This window comes from Melospiza melodia, chromosome 6 (assembly GCF_035770615.1).
Source record: "Melospiza melodia melodia isolate bMelMel2 chromosome 6, bMelMel2.pri, whole genome shotgun sequence".
NCBI classification, from domain to species: Eukaryota; Metazoa; Chordata; class Aves; order Passeriformes; family Passerellidae; genus Melospiza; species Melospiza melodia.
In genome coordinates this window covers 17,960,286-17,983,630 of record NC_086199.1, presented here as the reverse complement: position 1 = coordinate 17,983,630, position 23,345 = coordinate 17,960,286, and the positions used below count along the sequence as shown (strand labels likewise).

Sequence of the window (23,345 nt, the reverse complement as noted above, 5' to 3'; positions counted from 1 at the left end):
GCTGGAAGCTTCCTCCATGTCTGATAAGGAAAAAGCCAGCCAGCTCCAGGATATACCCTCCACTGGCCAAGGCCAAGCTCATCAGTGGCCCTGGTAGCACCGCTGGGATGAAGGCAGAAAAGTTATTGTGCACAAGCAAATTTCAGCCCGAGAGAGGAATGACAATATGCAATAGGAACAGCTCTGCAGAGCCAAGGTCAGTGCAGAAGGAGGGGCAGGAGCTGCTCCAGGCACCAGAGCCAAGATTCCCCTGCAGCCCGTGGTGAGCACCATGGTGAGGCAGCTGGGCCCCTGAATCCTATGGCAGTCAACAGGGGAGCAGAGATCCACCTGCAGCCGCGGAAGGAAGAGCCCACGCAGGAGCACATGGATGCCTGGAGGCCGTGGATGTGTGGGAAGCCTGTGCTGGAGCGGCTCCCAGCAGGACCCATGGCCTTGTGAGAGATGAGCCCACGCTGGAGCACGTTTGCCACAGGGACCAGTGACCCTGTGGGGGACCCTGTGGGGACAGCCTGTTCCTGAAGGACAGACTGACTGTACCTGTGGGACAGGGACCCGTGGCGAGGCCATTTGTGAGGAACTGCAGCCCGTGAAGAGGATTCCCACTGCAGCAGTGAGTATGCAGTCTGTGTGGCAGAGTGTTTCTGCTGGGAGCAGGGAGAAGGAAACAGTGTCAGAGCAAACAGGTGATGAACTGATCATAACCCCCATTCCCTGGTGTTGGGGGGAGACAGGCAGGGAATCAGAAACAAAATTAAATGCAGGGAGAAGGAAGGGGTCCTGGGAAAGTGTTTTGGGTTTATTTATTTCTCATTATCCTACTCTGATTTGATTGTTAATTAATTAAACTAATTTCCCCAGCTCTGTTTTATCCATGACAGTAATCAGTGGGTGAGGTCTCCTGTTCTTGATCTCAACACATGAGGCTTTTTGTTATATTTTCTCTCTCCAGTCTTGATGGGGAAAGGAGGTGGTAAGAGGTTGTGGTGGGCACCAGAAAACCTATATAGCTGTAGTGTGACAATAAGAGTTACTTGAATAGTTTTTGTATAGCTATACCATAATTTATTAGTTTTTTAACAGGTAACAGAGTATTCAATTTGGGTCGTTCCCGAGAAAGAGCATAATATAGGAATAACCCCGCAGTTGGGTTCTGGCATTCAGAGTTACGCGGTTCCCTGTGGGGCGGCCCGGAGCAGGCCCTGCGCCCCCTCAGCCCCGGCTCCGCCCGCCGCTCCCCCCGGGCCCCGCGGCCCCGCCGCGCTGCGGCCGCCGCCCGGCAGGGGGCGGTGCCGGCGGAGGCCGCGCGCAGAGCCCGAGCGGCGCTCGGTACCCGCGCGGGCGGCGGTGGGAGCCGGGCCCGGGGCCGCGGGGATCGGGCCGGGACGGACGGGGGAGGCTCGGCGCGGCCATGGAGATCGGCACCGAGATCAGCCGCAAGATCCGGGTGAGACAGAAGCAGCCGGGTCGCTCCCTCCGCCCGTGGCAGGAGGCCGGGCCCGCGTGTGGGGCAGGCCCGGCCGGCGGCTGAGGCACCGGGCTCCGGCCGGCCCCCCCGTCACGGCAGTCGGCCGCGAGGTCCTTCGGCCTCGGGACTCCCCGGGAGGGCGGGAGCAGGAGAGTCGTTTTTGTGGGAAGCGGAGTGGAGGCACCCTGGCCCCCGACGGGCAGCTGCCGGGTGCCGTCGGTGTCCCGGGGCTGCCGCTGTCGCCCTGCAGAGCCCGGCCGGCCCCGGGGCTGTCCGGGGGGCGCGCAGCTCGGCCGGGTGGGAGCCCCCGGTACCGGCAGGGCCTGTCAGCCGCTCCCACTCGGCGGTCACAGTTTGGAAATCCCGGCAGGTTTCTGTTTCCCTGCTGACCTGGGAATTACCTTTTATCAAATCAACTTAGATTTTTAGGGTTTTTTGCACCTTATGAGTCCGGGTGGTCTCTGCTCAAAAAAGGCCAGCTGGGACGCGGAGGTTGGACGGTAGCGCAGGCACTGGTCTGTACGGTAGAGAGAGGGAGATTCCGTTACTCTGCTGTCAGCCCCTCGCTGTTAGAACGTTCCTGTCCTGAGAGTAGAGAGTAGGAAAAGTTTAACATGTTAAATCAGTGTGCTCAAACAGTAAATGAGAGAAACTTTGCTAAGCCTCCCACATCTTTAAAGTTAGAAATACTTTGTTGATCCATCCCTTAAACGATATTTCATTATTTTTTAGGGTGCTATAAAAGGAAAGTTACAGGAGCTGGGGGCTTATGTTGGTAAGTTTTGCCATGTGTTCAGCAATCTTTAGATCATTTTTGTTATGTAGGAAAAAACCCAGCTTAGCTAATGGAACTTACTGTTACCTGTGTTATTGCATACAGAAGCCTTAAGCATGAGAAGAAATATCTGAAGTGCTGGACTAGTGAGAAAGAAAGATATATACTTCAGAAAATATTATAGTAAGCATAAGAGGAAGCAGTATGTGAACATCAGTATATGAAGAACTAAAAGAAAACAACTAAGAAGTCGGTCTAATAATCTTCCCTTTTAGAAATGGTGGCAAGGGATTTGAAAGAAAAACAAACCATGATGTGAATATCTAAGGAAATTTCTTTGAAGCATTAGGAGAAACATTATATAAAGCAAGAGCCTTGGAAATACAGCAGCAGGTAGCTGTGACCACTCTGAGATGGAATCAGTCTTTCTTAGGCATATTTTTAACAGCTCTTGAATTCAGAGTGAGGTGTCTGTTGAAATTAGGAGGGAGGACAAAGATGAGTGAGTGGCTTCGGAAATTAAAAGGCCAGGTCATAAACATTATGTGGGACAAACCTTAAAAATGAAAGAGCTGTGTTGAGCTAATTATGTTGAAATACATGTATCTGAATCTTAGAGGCAGGGGGAGATTTTATTTTGGCTTGTGGCAGGAGGGGTGAGCCATGTAAACATCTGTGGTCTTATGGGTTTGTTTTTTCTGAACCTGGGAAGAAATGGGTGTTGCACTTCAGAGCAGCTCTTTTCTGCAGCAGTAGAAGTTGGTAACTTAACACAGCATTCTGTTGGAAACAAAATAGCTCAGTCCTGAAACTGCATTGTTGTTGTCTGTCATGCTTCTTGGATTTCAGGTGAAGAAAAGGAATTGAAAGCATAATTTAGTGATCCTGTGAGTTGTAGGGCCAAGTTCAAAGTTTGTTTGAGCCTAAATTCATCTTCTTTCCTATTTTAAGGGGGGCATTGTATTTATGGAAAAATTTATGGAAAAATGCATTGGTTCCATAGAAGGGAGTTACCTATGAGCTGATATTCTGAACTCATTTGGTGCCTAGGAACCATGTTTAAAACTTTTTAATTGTAAAATCATCTTTTTCAGCATCTCAAAGCTTGTCTTTTTAAGTAACTAATTTTTTGTTGCTTGGTTGGTTGGGGTTTTTACTGTCATTCCAGGTTTCAGTTTCTCAATCCTTGATTCTTTGCTTTCTTCTGTATTTCTGAAATAAAAGTCTTTCTTGTCTCTAATACTGAGATGCTGGTAGAATACTAGCCATGATTGATTCCAGCTGTGACTCTTCTTTCTTTGTTTGCCTTCTGTCTCTGTGTTCAGAGGACAGGTTTCCTGTATTCCCTGGACCAGCAGACAATGTCTGCAGTCAGTCAGCTTCTGAACTTCTTTAAATAACTTTGTATTCTTTATTGCTAAGTATGTCTTGCCTTGGCCTCTTTTCTTTTTAAACCACTGTTTCCAAACTACTGTGATTTTTCAGGTTTCTTTTCTTGACTAGAGTATTTTGGACAACTTTTAAAGTAATCTTTTTCAAAAACTATCCATTTCTTCTTTCAGGTAACCAGTAAAAAGTTGGTTCTCCATTATTCTAGCCTCTGCACAAGAATCATGCTTTTATTTCTTTCTGTAACTGCTAATTCTTTTCTCTTGAAAACTCTTCTACAAGAAGATGTTTTGAAGCTAACTTGTTGTGTAGAGCTTACAAAGGAAATATTCATATATTTAAAGCAAGATGAAGTAAGTTAATTCTTCATCAGGTAGGAAATTTTTCAAAAGGCTGTAGTTCCACATGCAGTTTAAGTTGGCATAAGCCAACTAAATTACTAAGTTTCTACAGTTACTGAGAAAGTAGTAACTTACTAAGTAGTAACCTCCTTCTTCTATCATACTATTACAGGTAATTGTGCTAACTTATGCTTTTATCTGTACTTAAAGTATCTTCTTTATCATGTGTTGAACCACCTGGAGAACTTATGTTTAAAAGTAGCTTGGCCAATAAATAAAATTCATTCTAAGGTCCTCGGTCTGAGCATTGGTCCATCTTGTGCAGCTTGTAGTTTGCAGTGAAAAAGAAACCCAAACACAAAGCAGCAACAACAAAAACTGAAACAAACAAAAAGCCCCCAAAAAGAATTGAGGGTTTAAGCTTGGAATGGGTTATGTTCAGCCAGTTGAGTAGTGGTAGTGCAGGTACAATGTGTGAATTGTGTTTTTGTAGTCTAAGGGAGAGAGAAATTATTTACAGTGTACGTAGGTATAGAAGAAAGGCAATTCCTTTCATTTGATTTTGATTTGTATTTTTCATTTTTTTAGGTCTTTTTAGTGTTGTGTTCTGTCTTAGCGTGATTAAATAAGCACAGCTGTATCAGTACCTTGATTCAGATTCATAATTTGAAGTATTTCCCAGCTGTTTGCACTTACTGTTGTTATGATCACATGATGCCATGGAGTGGGATTGGAGAGCATGAGATGTTTGATTAAACTAAATTGAAGTCAGTGCTCAAGAAGCACAACTAATGCCTTTGAGCAATAATTGTGGCAGTCTCCTTCAGCAGAGGCCAGAGCTAGGCCAAAGCAAAATGCCAAACACCAAACTCCCCAAACCCTTAATGTGGTGATGTGGGGCTCTAAGCACCTTCCTGTGCATTCTGAGGAGTTGGAGTGCCTTGTATGCAAGGGAATGGATTTCTCTCAGTGTATGAAATTGCATGCATTACAGAGTAGAAATTCAGTCATGAAGTTGCTGGGATTTGTTTTATTTTTGTAGGTAGAAAATCTGGAAGTTAATACAGTTTTGATTTGTTCAATGCACGTATCAGAAATGGATATTTATTTGTTTTGTTTCTGTAACTAAAGGAAATTTAACAAGGGTAAGGTGCTGTATTTGGCAATATTTGAGGTGATGAATATTGTAGATATTTTTGGTTGCTGATATTCAAGAAAAAGGATATAGGCAGTGGAGTGGCTTCTTTTATTTTGTTCTTCTTTCCATTCTGTTTACTCCCTTTTTAAATACACTGATCTTCAGCTTATGCTCTTGTGAAGCTGAGGATCTTTTATTCCTTGCTTGTAGATGAGACTTGTATTGAATCTCATAGGAAATGGAAGACTTGTTAATTTGCTTCCCTAATCCTCTGCACAGTCTTTATAGTAAGATAGAAAGAAAATGGTTACTTGTTTAAAGATGTTTGTTATGTCTTCCATGATTTATTATACTTTAAAACAACGTGTTTCTCTTTCTATTAGATGAAGAGCTCCCTGATTATATCATGGTTATGGTGGCCAATAAGAAGAGTCAAGAGCAGATGACAGAAGACCTTTCCCTTTTCCTTGGAAACAATACTGTCAGGTTTACTGTCTGGTATGTTTGCAAGCTGCTTGTCACACTTCTTATCAGTAGTGCACGACTGCTTTCTATAAGTGACACCTGACATAGAAAAAAGTTATTTATCTTCCCATTATGTAATTTGTATTAATAAAAACTTTGACTTTGCATGTCTAATAAGTACATTAGTTTTAGTCTGTCAGCAGTTAGACTTTTGAGGTGATACTTAGATGGAAAAGGACTGGAGGACATATTTGTTTATAAGCCAGTCAGATTTGTAAATAAAGTGCTCAGATAAGTAGGGGCTGTATGTTGACTTAAAATTATTCCTGCAAAAGCCCCTGTGAGATGAGAGCATTGTTCACTGCAGTTAGATGTGAAGGACCAAACTGTGGTCCTTCTGAAGCTAACTGAACCAAACTGTGGTCCTTCTGAAGCCAACAGTGCTTCAGGTTGCTGTGCATGGGAATTACTATATCAGGGCAGATGAGCAGTGGATCTAATTCTGTGTACTGTCTTTGACAAGGCTTAGCACCAAATGCTTAGGTATTCCCACCTCTCAGGCTATTTATTTATTACCACCGCCCAAATCGAAAACTCCAAAGTAGAACCTCAGAATTACTGTGAACAGGACAAGTTAGCAACTCTTCAACTCTGCTGTCAGCTCCTGACAATGTAGATTCATTTATTCCATGCTGCATGACAAATTTAGACATTATATTTCTCATGCATTTTCTAATACTGAATTTGTTCTACAGTAGAAACCTGTAAGTAAATCCACATTTCAGACATTTGACTCTAGAGATTTTGTTGCTTTCAGAGTTATGTATTTTTTCAAGTTAATCTTATTTCTGAATCTCCTACCTAATAGAGCTTTAAAGATCATTATTTTATTTTGTGTAGATGAGAAAAATGCAACAATTTTTCCTCTTTTTCAGTTTGCTTTCTTTGACATATTCATACTGACATTACATTCTGTTCCAATATTTCTTCCATGTAATTACTTCCTATGAGCTTTTCTGTTATTGAATAGCAGAGAGAAACATTTTAGAAGTTGGCTATGTTATGAAATCGTAAATACTGACAAAAAATGAAAAATAGTTCCAGCTATTACAATTCACTGTATTAGCTATTTAAACTGATGGATTTTCAGGTGATAATGTAACTTGTGTGGATATAGTTTGATTTTACTTAGGTTTCATTTTTCTCCTAGCATTGGTCAAAAATATAATAGAGGAGTACAATTAAGCATGGACCTTTTTTTGAAAACTGCACTGGCATTTCTTTGCTGCCTCTTGTGGCCTGCCTAGGTGAAGCTTTTGGGTTTCAGTGTATCAGGAAATCATACAGTTGTCTTTCTCATGGTAGTTTTGGGAATCAGATGAGTGAAGTTTACACAAGTGGATGAGGATGTAGCTCCTGTATTATGGTCTTGACTGAATCCTGATATACAGTAAAAAATAGTGTAGCAGAAAACACTTTCAGGGCTTTGTAAATGAAATGAAAAAATAATAAATACGTAGAGAAAGCAAATTTCATCAAAGAAATCAAGATTATTTTATATATTTATATTTTAAATGATGTATTGACTATATGCACATATACCACCAGCTGGTTCTGACACCTGCTTAAATTTTAAACATAGTGACTGTTTTAACACTAAGTCAGTATTCTTCAGTATTCTTATTTTATATTTATATATATAAATACAGTGCTAAGACCTGTGAATAAGCTATAAGGGAACTGGTGGAAAAGTGTTACATAGCATTGTAACTGTGAGTTTTATATGCTTTTACTTCTTCTAAAGGCAACTCAGAATGTATATGTTCTTAAATGTTGGTGAAATGCAGTACTCAGCAATATCTGCCTTCCTTGTTTTGTCTCTGTAGCTGGTAATTTTGGGCCTTCTGGCAAAAGTTTCACAGCAGTTGTGACAAACCTGGCAATCCTGCTGGTTGGCCACCACTTCTTATCCTGACAAAGTGTCAGATCAGATATTCTGAGGTCAGTGTGAAAACTGATCTGCATCTCCAGAGCTCAGCTGACAAGTGTTCTAGTGAAAGCTCACAAGGAGAACAAGTATAAGCCTTCATTATACCCACATGCAGCCTTTGCAATGTGTTCTTGTCCCTTAGCTCATTTCAAATATTCAGCCAAAATTATAGACTTGCCCATCATCAGGTTTGAATTCCAAGTAAGATATGAGTTTAAGTGTTAAGGTTTTTTTCTTTCTTCTCACTGTAATACCTGTTTATTTTTGAGCAGCCTTATTGTATTAAAGCCACGTAATTTTTTGTGATGCTTCAGCTTAGTGCCTTTTTCACAGGCAAAGGACAGATTTGATACTATATATATATATAACAGTTATATACTGTTTGAGTTTGTATTTTCAATTATGTTTAACTCTACTGTGTAATTAAAGTTTCATATACAAAGTAAAATTTTAGGCTATGCTTTAGGCTTCTAACTTAGGTTTTTTGAATCAATCTTTTTGATACTTAACTCCATTGATTGTAGTGAAAGGTGGATAGTACTGGCTTTGAATATGTAAACCAACTAAATGCCAAAAGTATATGATGTGATGAATACTCTGCCTGCATGTGCAAGACACATTGGAGGCAAGGTACTTCAAGCCTCCCTTTTGAGGTTAAACATACTCTGGTTGATGGAAAGTGTAGTCTTAAGGGTGGAAAGGCAGTGAGTTTCCAAAAAATGATGAGTTTCTATCTATTTCTGGACAGATATCTCTTTCTTTATCAGTCTGAATGTAAGTTAAGGTTTTTTAATTCTCCTTTTTGCTTCCTTCCCTGTCTGCTGTCTATTTCAGGCTCCATGGTGTTTTGGATAAGCTGCGATCCGTGACTACTGGTAAGTAAGAAAATTAAATTTTGAGTGAAGGGAGGCTTATTTTTTCTGTGTAGTATTACATGTCTGAGTTGTAAAAATATCTTGTCTATTTCATTATTTTTTTGTTTCTGTGGTTTAATGTAAAAGTGAAAGGTACCTGTCTCCACAGAACCAACCAGTGTAAAATCTTCAGAATCGAATATCTTTGAGAGCAACCTGCCTCCCAGCAAAAGCAGCTCATGTGTGAGTGATGAGAGGAGGCGGGAGGATATCTTGCCCCCTCTTGCAGTGTCAAGCACTCGGACTGAAAGAAATGACTCCAGAGTTTCAACCAGCTCACAGGAGCAGAGGAACACTGCTTCCAGGTGAGGCAGCTGGCTACTTCCCAACACACCTTCAGACACCAGTAGTTGTATGAGTGTAAAAGCCATTCTAAAGAGTACAGACACTTGGAAAGATACAAGTACTTTTGAAGAGTGAAGCGTTGCTACAATTTGTTGTACAAAAAAAATTAAATCGGAACTCAGTTCTTTAAGCAATGTAGCTCAAAGATTAGATTAGGGCTTAGATTAATTAACCAAACTGAAAAATATCAATGTGTTAAATTTGTATAAACAGTAATACATTAATGATTCTTGATTAGAAGACAATTCTCATTTTCCAGGACTTGACTTGCAGATAATAGTTGGTGATTTCTTTTTTAATCAGGCAGTCTTGTGAAGATGGTTCTGCATCCCGCTTAACGTCTACGGTCAAGCCTCTGAGGGAATTGTCACCTTCTGAAGCTGTAATTGACATTAAACCTGAACCAGATGATCTAATTGATGAAGACCTAAACTTTGTGCAGGAGAATCCTTTGTCAAGGAAGAAACCCATTGTGACTGTAACTTACGGTTCCTCTCGTCCCTCGGCCGAGATCTACCGGCCCCCAGCTGTCAGGAGTGCAGATGGAAACGTTCACGTGCCCAGATTGTCTCAGCAGGGCAGCCTGCAGGGGAGCCGCCAGTTAGACACACAGGGCTGCAGGTCTCTGGAAACAGGCCAGCTCTGCAATCCAGAAGCATTTGGCAGCTTAGCAGAAGGTCACAGACCCACCTCCAAACTCGGTGCTGATAAAGTGGGCAGTGAGGTTGGTACAACCTAAACTATTGCGAAACTCTATTCTTGTTAGGAACCTGAATTGCTATGTATGCTTTAGTAAAATCTTCACCTCAGAGAAATCAAAAGACTTCTGTCACTGGTACCAGGTTTGAGATTTCATCCTTTGAGTCCACTGGTAAAAACAGATTGCATAATTTGACATCATTATCTGAGAGCTTGCTGCATTTCAGGGTTAATTACCATATTCATCTTCATGTCATACTGACTTGGAGTAACAGGTTAGCACATTATTGAAGTGCATATGATGAATCAGAAATTATAATTCTGATCTTAAGATCATTGAATCAGCATGATTTTCCCTAAGTGCTATGTATGCCCCCAGCTTTACACAGTCCTGTAATACAGGATTTTTGGTGTGCTGTTTATTAGCCCAGATACATTGATGATGATGAGGATTGTTATTACTATTCTCTTTAGAACCATGTCAGTTAAGAATTCTTTGGGATGGATGTTGGACAAGGATAAACTAAAAGATGATTGCTGCCCTAAGTACTTTGGAGGCCAAGCTAAGCCAGTCAGGGTGGTAGTCCTAGCTGATAGACTATGTGAATGAAGAGCCTTTTTTTGAGAGGAATGAAGATAGTTATGGCTACTAATGTTGTAATGATTTTACAAACCTTGTGTTGCAAGTGCATCTATGTTTATTGCAGCTCTTAAAGTTCTCTGTCTTTGCCACTGCTTAATTCTGTATAAAGGATAATGAATTTTACTTGGAAATCTAGAATGCTTTACAAAGATACATTCTGGTGTCTTAGTTTTTGAGAATGGAGAAGAGCAAATGAGAATATAGTGATTTATTTAGTGTACATAAATCGCTGATGAATGTCAGGAACATCTCTCCTTGGAAATGTTCAAAAATGGTCTTGTGATTCTTTTCTTCTGTTACTGTTGCATGAATAATGTCCAGAAGAGACAACAGGGACCTCGCACTATCTAAACTGGACCATTCTGACTGTGTGTAACAATTAGCATCCTTTAAAATATGTAGTTTTCTTGCTTAAAATGAATCATTACACCTGTCTGAAATTAGAGTTGATGCAGAGGAAGAAAGTAATTTTAACTGATTGCACTTTTCTCTTTCAGTCTTTCAACATACTCATCAGGTGAACACTATAAATTTCTTTGGAAAACCCTGGTTTTCTGTAGGCGTTGGATATTTTTTCTGTACTTGAGAGATTTTTTTCTTATTTTTTTCTAAGTGGTGTTTACACTTTCATTTCCAGTGAGATGTTTCAGTGTAAATGTGTCTGTTTTTCACATTACCCAGAGCAGTCACTTGTCCCACGGGAGGGGAAGTTCTCCATCTCCTGGCTCCAGGTGGAATTGCAGTGCTTTCTTTGCTGGGTTCCTGATACATGGTTTCTGCTAAATGAGCTGTTTTGCCTGCTCTGTGCGTTGTAGGAGGAAAACTCCAGGAAGAGACGGCTGCCTGTTGTAAGCTCGGTGGTCAAAGTGAAAAAGTTCTGTAATGATGGAGAAGATGAAGAGGAAGAGGAAGACTATGGATTGCGAACAGGAAGCATCTCCAGCAGTGTGTCTGTGCCTGCAAAACCAGAAAGAAGGTACTGAAGATCTCAGTGTTTCTGAGTTTTCAAGAATTAGTATAATGAATGAAAACTTTGAAAGTGGGGAAAATCAGTTTGCAGATTAAAATTGACAGACAAAATTTAGTAAACAATTTTTATATTTTTTGTACTATCTCAGAACTCTATAGATGAGATGCCTCTTTATGCCACACTTTTGCCTTTGATTTTGTAACCTCTTTTCATTATTGCATGTAAGATGCAATGGAGTGTGAATTTTTACATTATTTGGCAAAAGAGCATGTATGTTGACATGTTTCAGACCAGGTATTTATTGTGGTAAAATGATTTTTCAGTAATTTGATTTATTTTCAGGATTTTTTTTCAAACCAGTTATCACTTGTTCTTTAAGGTGATTTCAGCTTTTCAAACAGTCTTCAGAGGTTTTTCCTTTTTTTCTGCTCCCTAATTCTAAGTGTCAGGCATTAGTCAAAATACATATCTTTTGTATCTGATTTTTAACAATAGAGTAAGAACATATAAACTAGAGAAGAGATGGTTCTACTGACCTATAGTGCTAGCTTGTATAATATTTATTGTAACCTAATATACTGTATTTATCTTCAGTACCACAGCACATTGCTCTGATTTAAGCTTCCTTATTGTTGATGTTAAAGACAAGCAGAAAGCCTCTTTTTACAAATAATGTGTTTTTGATAGAGTCATTCTAATTATGCAGCTGGATCATGTTTCTCAGGATGGCTGCATAGTTATTGGTGCCAGCACAAACATAACAAGAGATAAGTGGTGGGCAGAGGTTGGAAAAAATTAATTGCAGAGAGTGCCTTCATATGTAGCATGGTTTTACAGCAGATTGAGAGGTGAAATCACACATCTGGGCTTCCATTTTTTAGAGCGTTTTGTGGATCCCCATCTATGAGATAACAGATTAACTGAAAACTGTTTTGGATAAAATAATTGTAGATGATTTCTGTTAATATTTTCCTGTTGAAATAACTGTCTTCAACATTGATACTGTTGCTGTGCAATCCATGTCTGATTAATTTTTTTTTATTTCCTTTAGACCTTCACTGCCACCTTCAAAACAGGCCAATAAGAACTTAATACTGAAAGCCATCTCTGAAGCACAGGAATCGGTTACAAAAACAACCAATTATTCCACTGGTAATTAGTATTGATTTTGCTTGTGTTAATCTGTGATATTTCCAAATTCTCTTGTATAAATCCAAGCTAAAGAAAGCACTGAGACAAGTCTGAATGCTAAATAGCAAGTCAGTTATGCTTGAGGGATTTACTGTATCCTGTTTCATTGCATTGATGTTCAGTGATGAATTATGAAAACAAATGAGGGAGAGGGTCTTTTTGAACCTAAGTGTTTCTGTGAATCTGCTGCCATTTCTTTGTTCTATTCTATTTGCAAGCACTTCAGCAAGGGGTAGCTAGCATCATATGAAGAGACATATTGATGATCCATGATTATTTATATGAAAGATGGAATGAAAAGTGATTTCAAAACTGTCAGAAAGTACCATGTTAATTTTATGTAGAAGTGGATGAATGAGTGCTTTGCTGTTGTCACTGTAATCCTTCTCATGCTGTTTTGTCTTACAAGTAGGAGTTCAGAGGTGCCACTCAGGGTGCTCTGTGCACATGCACAAATATACTTGAAAATTAAGAATTTTACAGGTAGCTAAAGGTGCTTTTTGTGGAGACAGACACTTGGGAATTTTTGTGTGTGTGTAGGAATTTGTGAGAGTTATTTTAGCACAATATATCTAAATCCAGTACTATTGTGTGATTGAGTAGTATGTAAATGATTTGCCTTTGTTTCTCTGTTTAAAGTTCCACAGAAACAAACTGTTCCAGTTGCACCAAGAACTCGAATTAGCCCAGAAGAATCCCAGTTAGAAGTAATTCATGTGCAAAGCAGACTGCCTGTTCTGAGTTCTCAGCTTCAAGTAGAAGAGTCAAAGGAGCAGACAGTTGAAGATATTCAAGGTCACCTGATAATATTTTTCAAGAATTTATTCTAGGGAATATCATTTTACAAGCTGAGCAGAGAAAAGTAAAGGAATGCTTTTAATTTTTAAATCTGCATCAGAAGTTGCATGCAGAACTGCCCTGAAGACCATGCAGCTTTCAAAAGCATGGCTGTCAGATAGATCCATGTATCCAAACACACAGACTCAGGGGATTTAATCAGTAAGCAAAGAATGTTACAGCTCTGTGGCATGTCACTGAAGAATAATTTTGCATAAGCACTTACATTTGGATAGCTTCTCTCTTCCTCATCCTTTGCATATTTTCCTTAGTATGTTGTAGGAGTAATTCTGTCACAAAGCTTAAGTGAGAGTGAAGATTCTCTAGAGTATTTGGAACAATTTTCCAGCATATGAAGTATTAAAAGATTCTTTCAACACATGGTTTCCACACAAATGGTTATAGTGTTTTATTTTTCAGTTTAAATATAAGAATACTCTATTTGCTCTTACAGAACAGCTGATACCAGGCTAACTGTGTCAGCTTTGGTTTTTACTTCTGTTTTGAATCTCCTAAAGGGCATAATACTTAAAGGCAGTCAAAGTGCCTTTTCAGCATGGTTTTCTCATAGAGGATGGGGGATTGTCTTTGTTAGTCACAAGGAATCATAGAAGTAAGGCAGCAGAAAAAGTATTTCTATAACAAGTACTTAGTTGATACTTGCTAAGTGTTTAGATATTTGGATAATGAATCAAATTTGGTTGAGTAAAATTTTTGTTACATCATCCTGTGGTCATTGTAAAGGAATGATAAACATTCATTATTTTAAAAATATTTTTGCAGTTGCTTATTCCTAATATAAATATATTTGGAATCTTTCTGCCACCTCAAAGTATGTGAGAAAAAGCTTTATCAGCCTTTGAATTAATGCACAGAAAATAATTATGCTAAATATTTTCACTCTTTTGCCATTGAAATGGAAATGACAGCTTGCTTAGGAAATGTACAGAAAGCAAAAATAAATTTGTAAGCCATATCTCAAATGTAGAATAGTGCTGCTCTGATTTGCTCTTTTAAGAAGATTGTAAAGTAGTCCCTTGCTACTTGCTTCCCTCTGTGTGTGTTTTCTGAACGGCCAGCTCTTCTACAAATGAGGAGGAGGAACTTGGCCTTCATCAGTTGTTGTGCCCACAGACCTCATTTGTACTGAGCAGAGATTATGGGAACAAGTAGTGTCCTACAGTACTTAGATTTTGCCATGTTACTATTCCTGAAACAACAGGAAAAGGGTTCATCATAATAATGAAAATTACTTTTAAAATGTTAAAAGTGTGAATGTTTTTGTTGTTGGGTTTTTTTATCAAAAGAATTAAGGGAGCGTGCCTCAGTTCTCTAATCTATGGTTTCATGTTGACATGCTGTTAAATATGCTTCTTATTGCTTTTTTTTTTTAGGAATTGAACAAAAGGAGCTCTCTTGTCGGCTTCAGATTGATCCTATGATTGAAGATGCCTTGCAAGTGTCTCAGGGTTAAGTCTTGTGATCTTTTATTTTCAAATCTAATATTAGTGTTAAGATACTCCTTTTCAATTAATTATACTGATTTCTACAATTATCTAGTTTCTACATCTCTAGGGAATGAATGCATTACATTAGTAGCTGTTCAGAGGATGAGAGATTTAGAGGGGGAGGGGAGTTGTACCCTGTTCAATGCTGTTTCAGCATAGCCATTCCACTTATAAAATTTCCTGATCTGACCTAATATGGCTTATGGCTTCTGTGGATCCACCCCTGTGAAATTAACAGGAAAGTAAAAATGTTTACTGGAAACTACTGGGAAAAAATTAAAACAAAGTAAGATTAGCTTAGTGACCATGTAAATTGATATTAGAAATATGCTATAAGAGTACAACTGCCACCTTATTTACTCTTTTCTATGTAATTTTCTCCCAATACAGATTACTGTGACCCAGAGTCTCTGGTGCACTCAGATACTCGCTCGTTCATCCTGAAGAAGCCCAGGCTGTCGGAGGAGATGGTGCCACAGAATCAGCAGCTGGGGAAGAAGGGCACAGAGGCCGTGCGAGTTCACTCAGCACGTCTCATACAGACACGGTGAAAAGCTACTGCATTTAGGAGGGTTGCTAGTCACATTGCTTGTTTGAGGTTTAGATGGAGCCCTTTGGTCAGGCTTGTGCTTTGTCAGGTCAGTCAGGAGGTGTGAAATCATGCAAAATGGATTGACTTTGAATAGTAGAAGAAAAAAAGCAGGGGCAAAAGGCCTCAGGAATCCTTCTCTGGGAAAATAATCCTAGAGTCAACTGTAGCTTGAGCAAGTCTTTGATTTGCATGAAAGAAGAAGGAGCTGAAAGTACTGCTCTTCTGTTCTGATTTCTGAAATCTTAGTCAAGTAACCATTTTGCTTAAATTGCCTTTAGTTTTATACCTGTTTCACCCTTGGATTACATTTCTTAAGAAACATCTTTAAACGTAGTATTGAGTGTGGTGTATCCTGGACAATGATTTCAGGCTCCTTACTGGAGAGTTTGACCTGGAGAAGCTTAAAGTTCATGTCAGCTTCAAATGAAGTTCAGGTAACAAATAGTCCTACCTGTTACAAGTTTAAACCATTCTGAACAGCATGATGAACTTCATCACCAGGGCTGCTGTGCTTGAGAATCTGCTGGTGTTTCCTTTCTGTGAGTGGCTTTCAGCAGCCTGTGTTAATTGAGAACAAAACCAGCACTGAGCAAACAAACCCAAAAGGATAACCTGGCAATATCACAATTGAAAGCTGTGACTGTGCTATAGGAGAGAGGTAGATTTTTGTATGTGAATAGTCAGTTTCTGACTGCTTCAGTCTGAAAGGTCTAGCTCATGATGTTATTCATGTTCTGGTTTCTCTCCTCTTAAAGGCATTTTACAGTGTAGTTGGTTTTAGGCTCACTTCATATGGAAGCAAAGTTTATCCCATTGCTGTTTGTCTAAGATGAGAACTCCACAGTTCTCCAATACTTAGAATCACTTGTCATTCAGGAAATCCTTCAGGTGAAATGGATGGGATGGTGAAAGGCTGGAGAAAATGTATGTGTTCCCTGTTTTAATGCTGCTTCTTATCCATGCTGACTACTGTCAGATACAGGACACTAGGATATTGGTGTCTGACCTTTTAGTCTGGCTGAGTGTTAAAGTTCTTAGTCTCAGTATTGCAATTCTATCATCCAAGTTCTTAGTCTCAGTATTGCAATTCTATCATCCTAGTTCTAAAAGCTTTTACACCACTTGTTTCATAATGTGCTTTTCAGTAATTTTGAGGAGACACATGTTTGGTGTGTTAAAAGGTTTGTAATTCCAAGTATGGTATTTGCTCTCTTTTTCTGCCTCAAAACTGCAAATTCCACAGGATTGACTGTTGGAAAATGAGTTTTTGGATCTGTCTGTTGAGCAGAATGCAGCAAACTGAACTTCTACCTAGAGCTGTAGTTCTTATTAGTGCCTCAAGGGAGACTAGAAGTCTAACTGCTAACTGGAGTGCATTACCAGTAATTGCTAAAAGAAGGTCTGTTACTGCTCAACTCCCCATTGATTAGCTTGTACTACTTTCACTCACTACCACAGCTCACATTCTCTCAAATGTCTTGAGTCAGAAAATGTAAATTTACTACATTTCTTTGTTTGACAGAGACCAGCTTGCACAGCCAGAGAAACCTGCTAGTCCCAAGTTCATTGTGACACTGGATGGTGTGCCCAGTCCACCAGGATACCTCTCTGATCAGGAGGAGGAAGAGATGTGTCTAATGGAAGGATTGAGGCCAGTTAGCCAGCACATGTGTGCTGGCAAAGGATTGAAAGGTCTTCGAGCACAGCAGATGCAGATTGTAACCAGGCAGCTGGAGAACTGTGATGGTAATTATACTGACCAGCAGGGTGTAACCTTGCTGTGCTGCTTGAGCATGGCTACACCTCCTGGATATTCATTCTTAAGAAACCAAACTGGTGGTGTTTATTCTTCAAATTAGAGCATTCTTTAGGCAAATGAAATCTAGGAGTTCAGTGGGACCATCTCTTCAGAAGCCTTTGTCTTGGAATATTAGAACAACATGGCACATGGTAGTTCTCCACACATCTTAGTATTTGGTAAAATTTGGTTGGGTTCTTTTAGGTAGTTTTTTGGGGTTTTTTTATGTTCTGTTTTTTTTCTGGTTGGGTTGGTTTTTTTGTATTTTTTTTTTTTTGAGTTGGCTTTTTTGTTGTTGTTTTGGGTTTTTTTGGTTTTTGCAAATGTAGTTGGTCTTCATTGCCAGAAATCTGCCCTTCTGGTTGACCTGTTATAATTTGTCCCTGTGCTGATGGACAGGTGATGTTACAATTAACACACTGACATGCCTTGAACCTTTAAAAATATGTCATATGGTATTCATGTTTCTGTCGAGGGTTAGGACACCACAAGGAGCCTGGTAGTGTAAGGTGTTGGTAGAGTCCAGTGGCTAGCACCTGAAAGAAGAACTTAACAGTGCGTGATTTTTCAGATTTTTCTATATTTTCTTTCTATATTTCTTTTGAATAACATGGGAACTTGCTTGCTGAACCATATGCTTGAATTGTTTAGAATGCTGACATGGTGATGAAAACCACAGAGGTTACAGTTTTGTCATAGGCCTGTTGAATACATGCCTAAGGGCTGTGCTTGGATTCCTGTTTTTTACTTAGCTTTCTCAAGAAAATAAGGATCTTTATTTAATGTAGTAACCATGTATCCAAATTTCTGAACTAAATAAAGAGTACTGTTCGGTGCTGTACTGAGAACCCTTAAATTGCATGGATCCAGCTGTAAATGGGTAATGCAATTATGAGAGCACCATAGCAAAAGATCTTTTAAGTCCATGTCCTTTCATTTCCCTGGCTGCAGAAGTACTGTATATCAGGCAGCCTTAAAGATTAAGGCAATGTTGTATATCCATGCACTTTACTAGCACAGAGAAGCAGTTGTTAGAGTACTTCTTGCAAATCCATGCTTTTGTATGGATTTGTATGAGGTGTGTAGCCTCAGACTCCTCACCAAAGCTGCTTGGTAGAGGAGAGTGTTGCCAGCACAGTCCTAGCTCCGTTAAGGACACCTGTGAAGTAGCAGGGGTTGCACTGAAGCTCACACAGAATCAGATCCTTGTGGAAGTGATCTGTACCAGCCAGTGTGGTCCTACTACAGGATGGCATTATTTGGCTGTGGTGGGTTGCAAGGAGAAGGCATAAATGAGGCTAAGGATGGAATGAAGCTGGAGCAATTTGTGTCATCAGTGGGATCAGAGAAGGAAGTCTAGGCAGTGCTGGAAAACTTTGAAGAGCCAAAGGTTTAGGCAGATTTGGGAAAATAAGACAACAGCAACACATGTACAATTGTCTGAATTTGGAGAATAAAGTTTTATAAGCAATTTAAATAGGAGAAAGTCAAAGTCCCATGTTCCTGTAAGGGTAGTGAAGGTGTGGAATGTTTCAGCTTAGAATTTCTTAAAATAATTTTTGGATTAGAGTCAGGGTTCAGGTAACTGAAGTGTCTTAACAAATTACATAGAAGTGGTTCTCTTTCAGTATATGCCCCCATAATAATAAATCTGATTATCATAAAAATTGATTTTTAGCTTTCATCTCTCGAAATAATTTTCTAGAGTAAAAAATATCTTGGAGAAAGAAACATGGCTATAATTAACTCATGGCTCAGCAGAACAGTCATAACTCTAGCTCAGTTGGGATCATTGCCTGTCTGTCCAAGTCTTTAAATCAAAATTCGGATTGAAAAAGAAAACTGAATTATTTTGCTTGTAAACAGTGCAAATTTGATCTTTCATGATCAAACTGCCAAAAGGCAGCTTCAGTCTAGTATTATGACTTTCCATTTTATAGTTTTGGAAATTTTCTTCAGAAATTATGATGTACATAAACTTTTACTGTCATGACATTTTGATTAAGAGAGAATAGAAGTACAGTGTATTTTGATTAGGCTAGATTGTTTATACCAAGTTGCATATAGAATCATAAAGGTCCCAGCTTGGGGTTGTTTTTTTTCTTCTTTCTTACCATCCAGTGGAAATGGAAGACTTAAGTATGCTACAAAAGCAGGAGAAGGTGCTGGAGCGCTGCAAGTATTGGCCTGCCTGTAAAAATGGGGATGAATGTGTGTACCATCACCCCACACTACCTTGCAAGTGAGTAGTACAGAGCTCATCCACTTGACATGCTGTTTTGATTTTCATTCCAGAGCTGCAGACTTCTGCTCTGTCAGAAATATTCCAAGGCAGCACAAACCTGTCAGAACAGGTTTTTTTTTAATCAGAGCTATTCCTTCTGTTTTCTGCCCCTTTCCCAAGTGTCAGAACGCAGGGATGGCTGCTGCACCCTTGCAGAAGAAAGCTTTAGTTTACAGTACAGGCTGGTGTGCATGAGTTGCTTGAAGATGCAGGAATTAGCATCTTAACAGCTGGCAGAAAAGTGCCTATTCTTTTACAGTGCTTTTGAAGGTTAGGTTATCTTAGGTGGTAATGCAGTGATTGTGGGTTTTAAATTTGAAAGAGAAGGCAAACTCTTGAATGTGTCCTGTGCCTTTGACTTCTCTTCCATAAGCAGGAACAATCCAGGAGAACTCTTTGTTTTGAGGTAACTCTTACCAGATTGGGTAACTTCAGTTACTTGGACATAGGAATTATCTTATAAAATCTGGTATAACTAAATTAAAAGTAAAACTCTTGAGAGAAAACCAAGGGAACACTGCACCCCTCTCTGGGCAAGGTCTGATTTCACATTGCCTTTGTTACTCTGCCACACAGTAGGAGGGACATGTCCTGGCTTGCACCAAGGACTTTTTTGACCAAAGTGCCCTGAGAGTGAGGTGGTTCAGTTGTTCACTGCATGGAGGGGGTTCTGCAGGAAGGGCAGCTGAGTGCAGCTGTGTGGGTGCACAGCTTGTGCACTACACCATGTGCCCCACTTGGGAAGGAACCAAGACTTGCCCCAGCCCTGCTGCACCTCTGGCTTTCATGTGCAAGAGATGTTCAGGGATTTTGCTCCAAGTATGAGGTTTTGACTTAATTTCTTTTCCCTCAGAGTTTTTCCTAACTGCAAATTTGCTGATAAATGTCTGTTCATCCATCCAAACTGTAAATACGATGCAAAGTGCACTAAACCAGACTGTCCTTACACTCACGCCAGTCGACGACCCCCCCATCCATCTCCTAAACCAGGTGAGCACATCTTGTTTTCTGGGCTTTAAATGATAGTGCTAAAGGGGCAACAGTAATTTTGGAAGCAGAAACTGACAGTGATGAAAATTTTTTTTTTTTGCTTGAGTTAAAGTAATTTTCTTACAACTCTTAGTGCAAGATGAAGAATAATAATCCAGTGTTACTGCAAAAACTGTTACCAGAAAAATCCTCCAATGCTTTTATGCAGGAGTCCCTATGAGGGCTGTGCAAGGCCAAAGTGGTGACTTGCATAAGTTGTCTGTTTCCCTGAAGGGATTAGCCAGCACTGGAGTTTTGCTCAGATTTTTTTCTTAAATTGGACACATGTTGTACCAAGGCCTTGTGACACACACTGAAAACAGAGGCTCCTGCCTTTGAACATTTTATTCTTTAATGCCAGTGTAGGAGTGAAGTTGGTGTAGTGATGAGATGACTTTTGGGATGAGGTTGCTTGATGAAGGCAATAACTATGTTTGATATGGGTTGGTGTTGAGCCTTTGAACCATGCTGAGGTGCAAGGACTTTACTGCATGATCTTTTGGAAGTAATTTAGCCCCCTAGTCACAGTTCATGCAGTTTGTTACCTTGCCAGACCCCAAGCACAATGTGCTTGTCTCCTGTGTCATTTCCAGCAGCTCCTCCATATTCCTGGAAAGTGCAGTGCCTGTGCTTATCAGTCTGGTCAGTTGAAACTCTAACAGGCTTCCTGCTGTCTAAATTTAACATCTGAGATTCTCTGCCTACCAGAATCTCTGTGATGGGGAAGAACCAAGTTAAATGATTACCTGATAGCCTTGTTTTACTCCAGGATCTACTAACTGCATTGGGAAATGCTGTTTTTATTTCTTGCTGAATTTTGGTGTATTATAAAATGGAATTTTTAGCAGAAAGATTGATATATTTAAGGTTGTGCAGAGCTGTCTTGAAAAGGCAATTTATTCTGATCCAGACTCACTTCCTGTTCTTTTTGTTTCTATTGTTAGCACCCCTGCCCACACTGTCCGTACCCTCCAGCAGTCCGCTGTGCAAGTTTTTTCCTGCTTGTAAGAAAATGGAATGTCCATTTTACCACCCAAAAGTAAGATATATCTCCTGTCTTCCTTCTGTTCTAGAAAGAGACTTAAAACATGCTCCTTTGGGACAGGAAATGTTACTAGGATTTAACGCTTTTTTCTTTTACTGTTCACATTTTGACTTTGCCTTATAAGGAGAATACACAAAAGTAGTGATTTAAGGAATTTGGAAAATTATACTTTCAAGTTATCTGTACCAAATGCTGCTGGGGAGCTTCAAACAGGACAGATCTCTTCAAAATATACCCAGCCAGGATGCTGGGGGCAGAGAGGAGCCTTTTGGGAAGGAATATGTCTCAAGACTCTTGACTCTTCCTTCAGATATGCTGCAAAATACAAAAATCTTTAAAGATTGCCCAGTTACTCTAAAATTTATTAATGTAATCTTTATACTACAGGAGTCTATTACTTGGGTACTTGTATAGAATTGTGTCCCTGCATGTAAGGCCAGGAAGTGTAGTGCTTTTTCCAGCCCTAATAATGCCAAAATACCCATGCTCAGATACTATGAGCCAGATACTCTGGCTTTTCTCCCCCTCAGGTAATCCTGTGTCATGCTCTGACTTGTACACAGAGATCAATTTAAGCTGAACTCTGTAAATTGTTGCAAGCAAAGGAATCTTCACCAGTCAGTGCAGTGGCAGTTTTGGAACATGAAATTCATAGTTGGTCCTTCTTGAAAAGGATTTTTTGTCACTGGGTTGAGCTGGTTGCCCTGGTGGAGGCGGGTGTTGGCTCAGTTGCAGGTGAGATGTGTGACACAGCAATACCAGGGTCACAGTGCAGCTCAGCATGTTCAGGAGGTCAGGCAGCCAGCACTGAGCAGCCTCTTCTGAAATACTTTTGGTTTCAGCATTGTAGGTTTAATACACAGTGTACAAGACCAGACTGCACTTTCTACCATCCCACTGTTGCTGTACCTCCACGCCACGCCTTGAAATGGACTCGAACTCAAGCCAGGTGAGAAATACTCTAAACCTAACCAATAAAAATAAAAGGTATGTTATGGCATTACTAATGTAGTTTTATCACAGAAGTAATGTGTGAGAGGAACAGCAAAGATGTATGAAGAAACATACCCCTTATGGGCAGCTTTCTTTTGAAGACAGCCCTGTGCTGCTGTTTGTATAACTAATAACTAATGTGGTGTATAACTAATGTGGTGCAAGCCTGATAAACAGGTGCCCTGCAGCTGAGACACAGCAGTCACTGGAATCCTGACCTGGACAGGGGGTGTTTTCTGAGGTGTGGTTAATAAAGCTGAAGATCCTTTTACCACTGTTTGATCTTATGTCTAAGCTGTCTTTTCCACAATGGGGTCAGCTGTTTTCTTGGAGTGTTTCTGGCAGAGCAGCTCCTTCTTGTCCTCTGCTTGTGATTTCATAAACCAGTAGCAGCTGTGGGCCTGCCATAAGGCTCACGTGATTGAATGGTCCAATCCCCTCTGCAAAGGTTTTAACCATTACAAGGATGGGGCAGGGAGCAGTTCTCAAATCATCTTTACAGAGGGGCAGAATTGCTTCTTATGGAATTGGTTTTTTTTTCCTTCTCAGTGAATGAATATGATACAGCCTGGGACTGAGCTTTGCCTCCTCTGGACAGTAGAGGACAGGAGGATCAACCACCAGGACACAGGATGCTAGGAAAGACTCATACATTTTGGACTTTGAATATACATTTTTTCATAAAACGAGATTGATTGCATACTTGAAATGTCTCTAATTTTCCAAGTTTGTAAGTTTGGACAATTTTACATTTTTTTTACGCTGTAAGAAAAAAACATCTGTGTAAGAAAAGTTTTAAGTTCCATTAAAAACCTTCAAAGCACATTTTATGTTCTGTTTGTGTAATTTTCCTTGTTTAAGGGTTGGTGTGTTGAAGAATAAAGTATGGCAGCAGAAGCACTTGGAAAGCTTATTCCTGTGTTGGGATTGT

General features: G+C 40.0%; 1 protein-coding gene across 2 annotated transcripts; it reads left to right on the top strand.

Moving 5' to 3' along the window:
* The first annotated feature begins 1,357 nt into the window (after positions 1–1,357).
* On the top strand, positions 1,358–23,239 carry ZC3H14 (zinc finger CCCH-type containing 14). Of its 2 annotated transcripts, XM_063160147.1 has the most exons (17): positions 1,358–1,447; positions 2,201–2,243; positions 5,495–5,609; positions 8,401–8,441; positions 8,590–8,785; positions 9,129–9,549; positions 10,983–11,143; positions 12,189–12,289; positions 12,968–13,123; positions 14,560–14,634; positions 15,064–15,220; positions 16,788–17,011; positions 19,185–19,305; positions 20,201–20,337; positions 21,321–21,415; positions 22,264–22,370; positions 22,964–23,239. In XM_063160147.1, the coding sequence occupies exons 1-17, from the start codon at positions 1,412–1,414 to the stop codon at positions 22,968–22,970; spliced, it is 2,193 nt and encodes a 730-aa protein (XP_063016217.1). In that variant the 5' UTR covers positions 1,358–1,411; the 3' UTR covers positions 22,971–23,239. The 2 variants fall into 2 exon arrangements, with proteins under 2 accessions (XP_063016217.1, XP_063016218.1); XM_063160148.1 differs by lacking the exon at positions 2,201–2,243 and having other exon boundaries at positions 1,361–1,447.
* Positions 23,240–23,345: the final 106 nt, after the last annotated feature.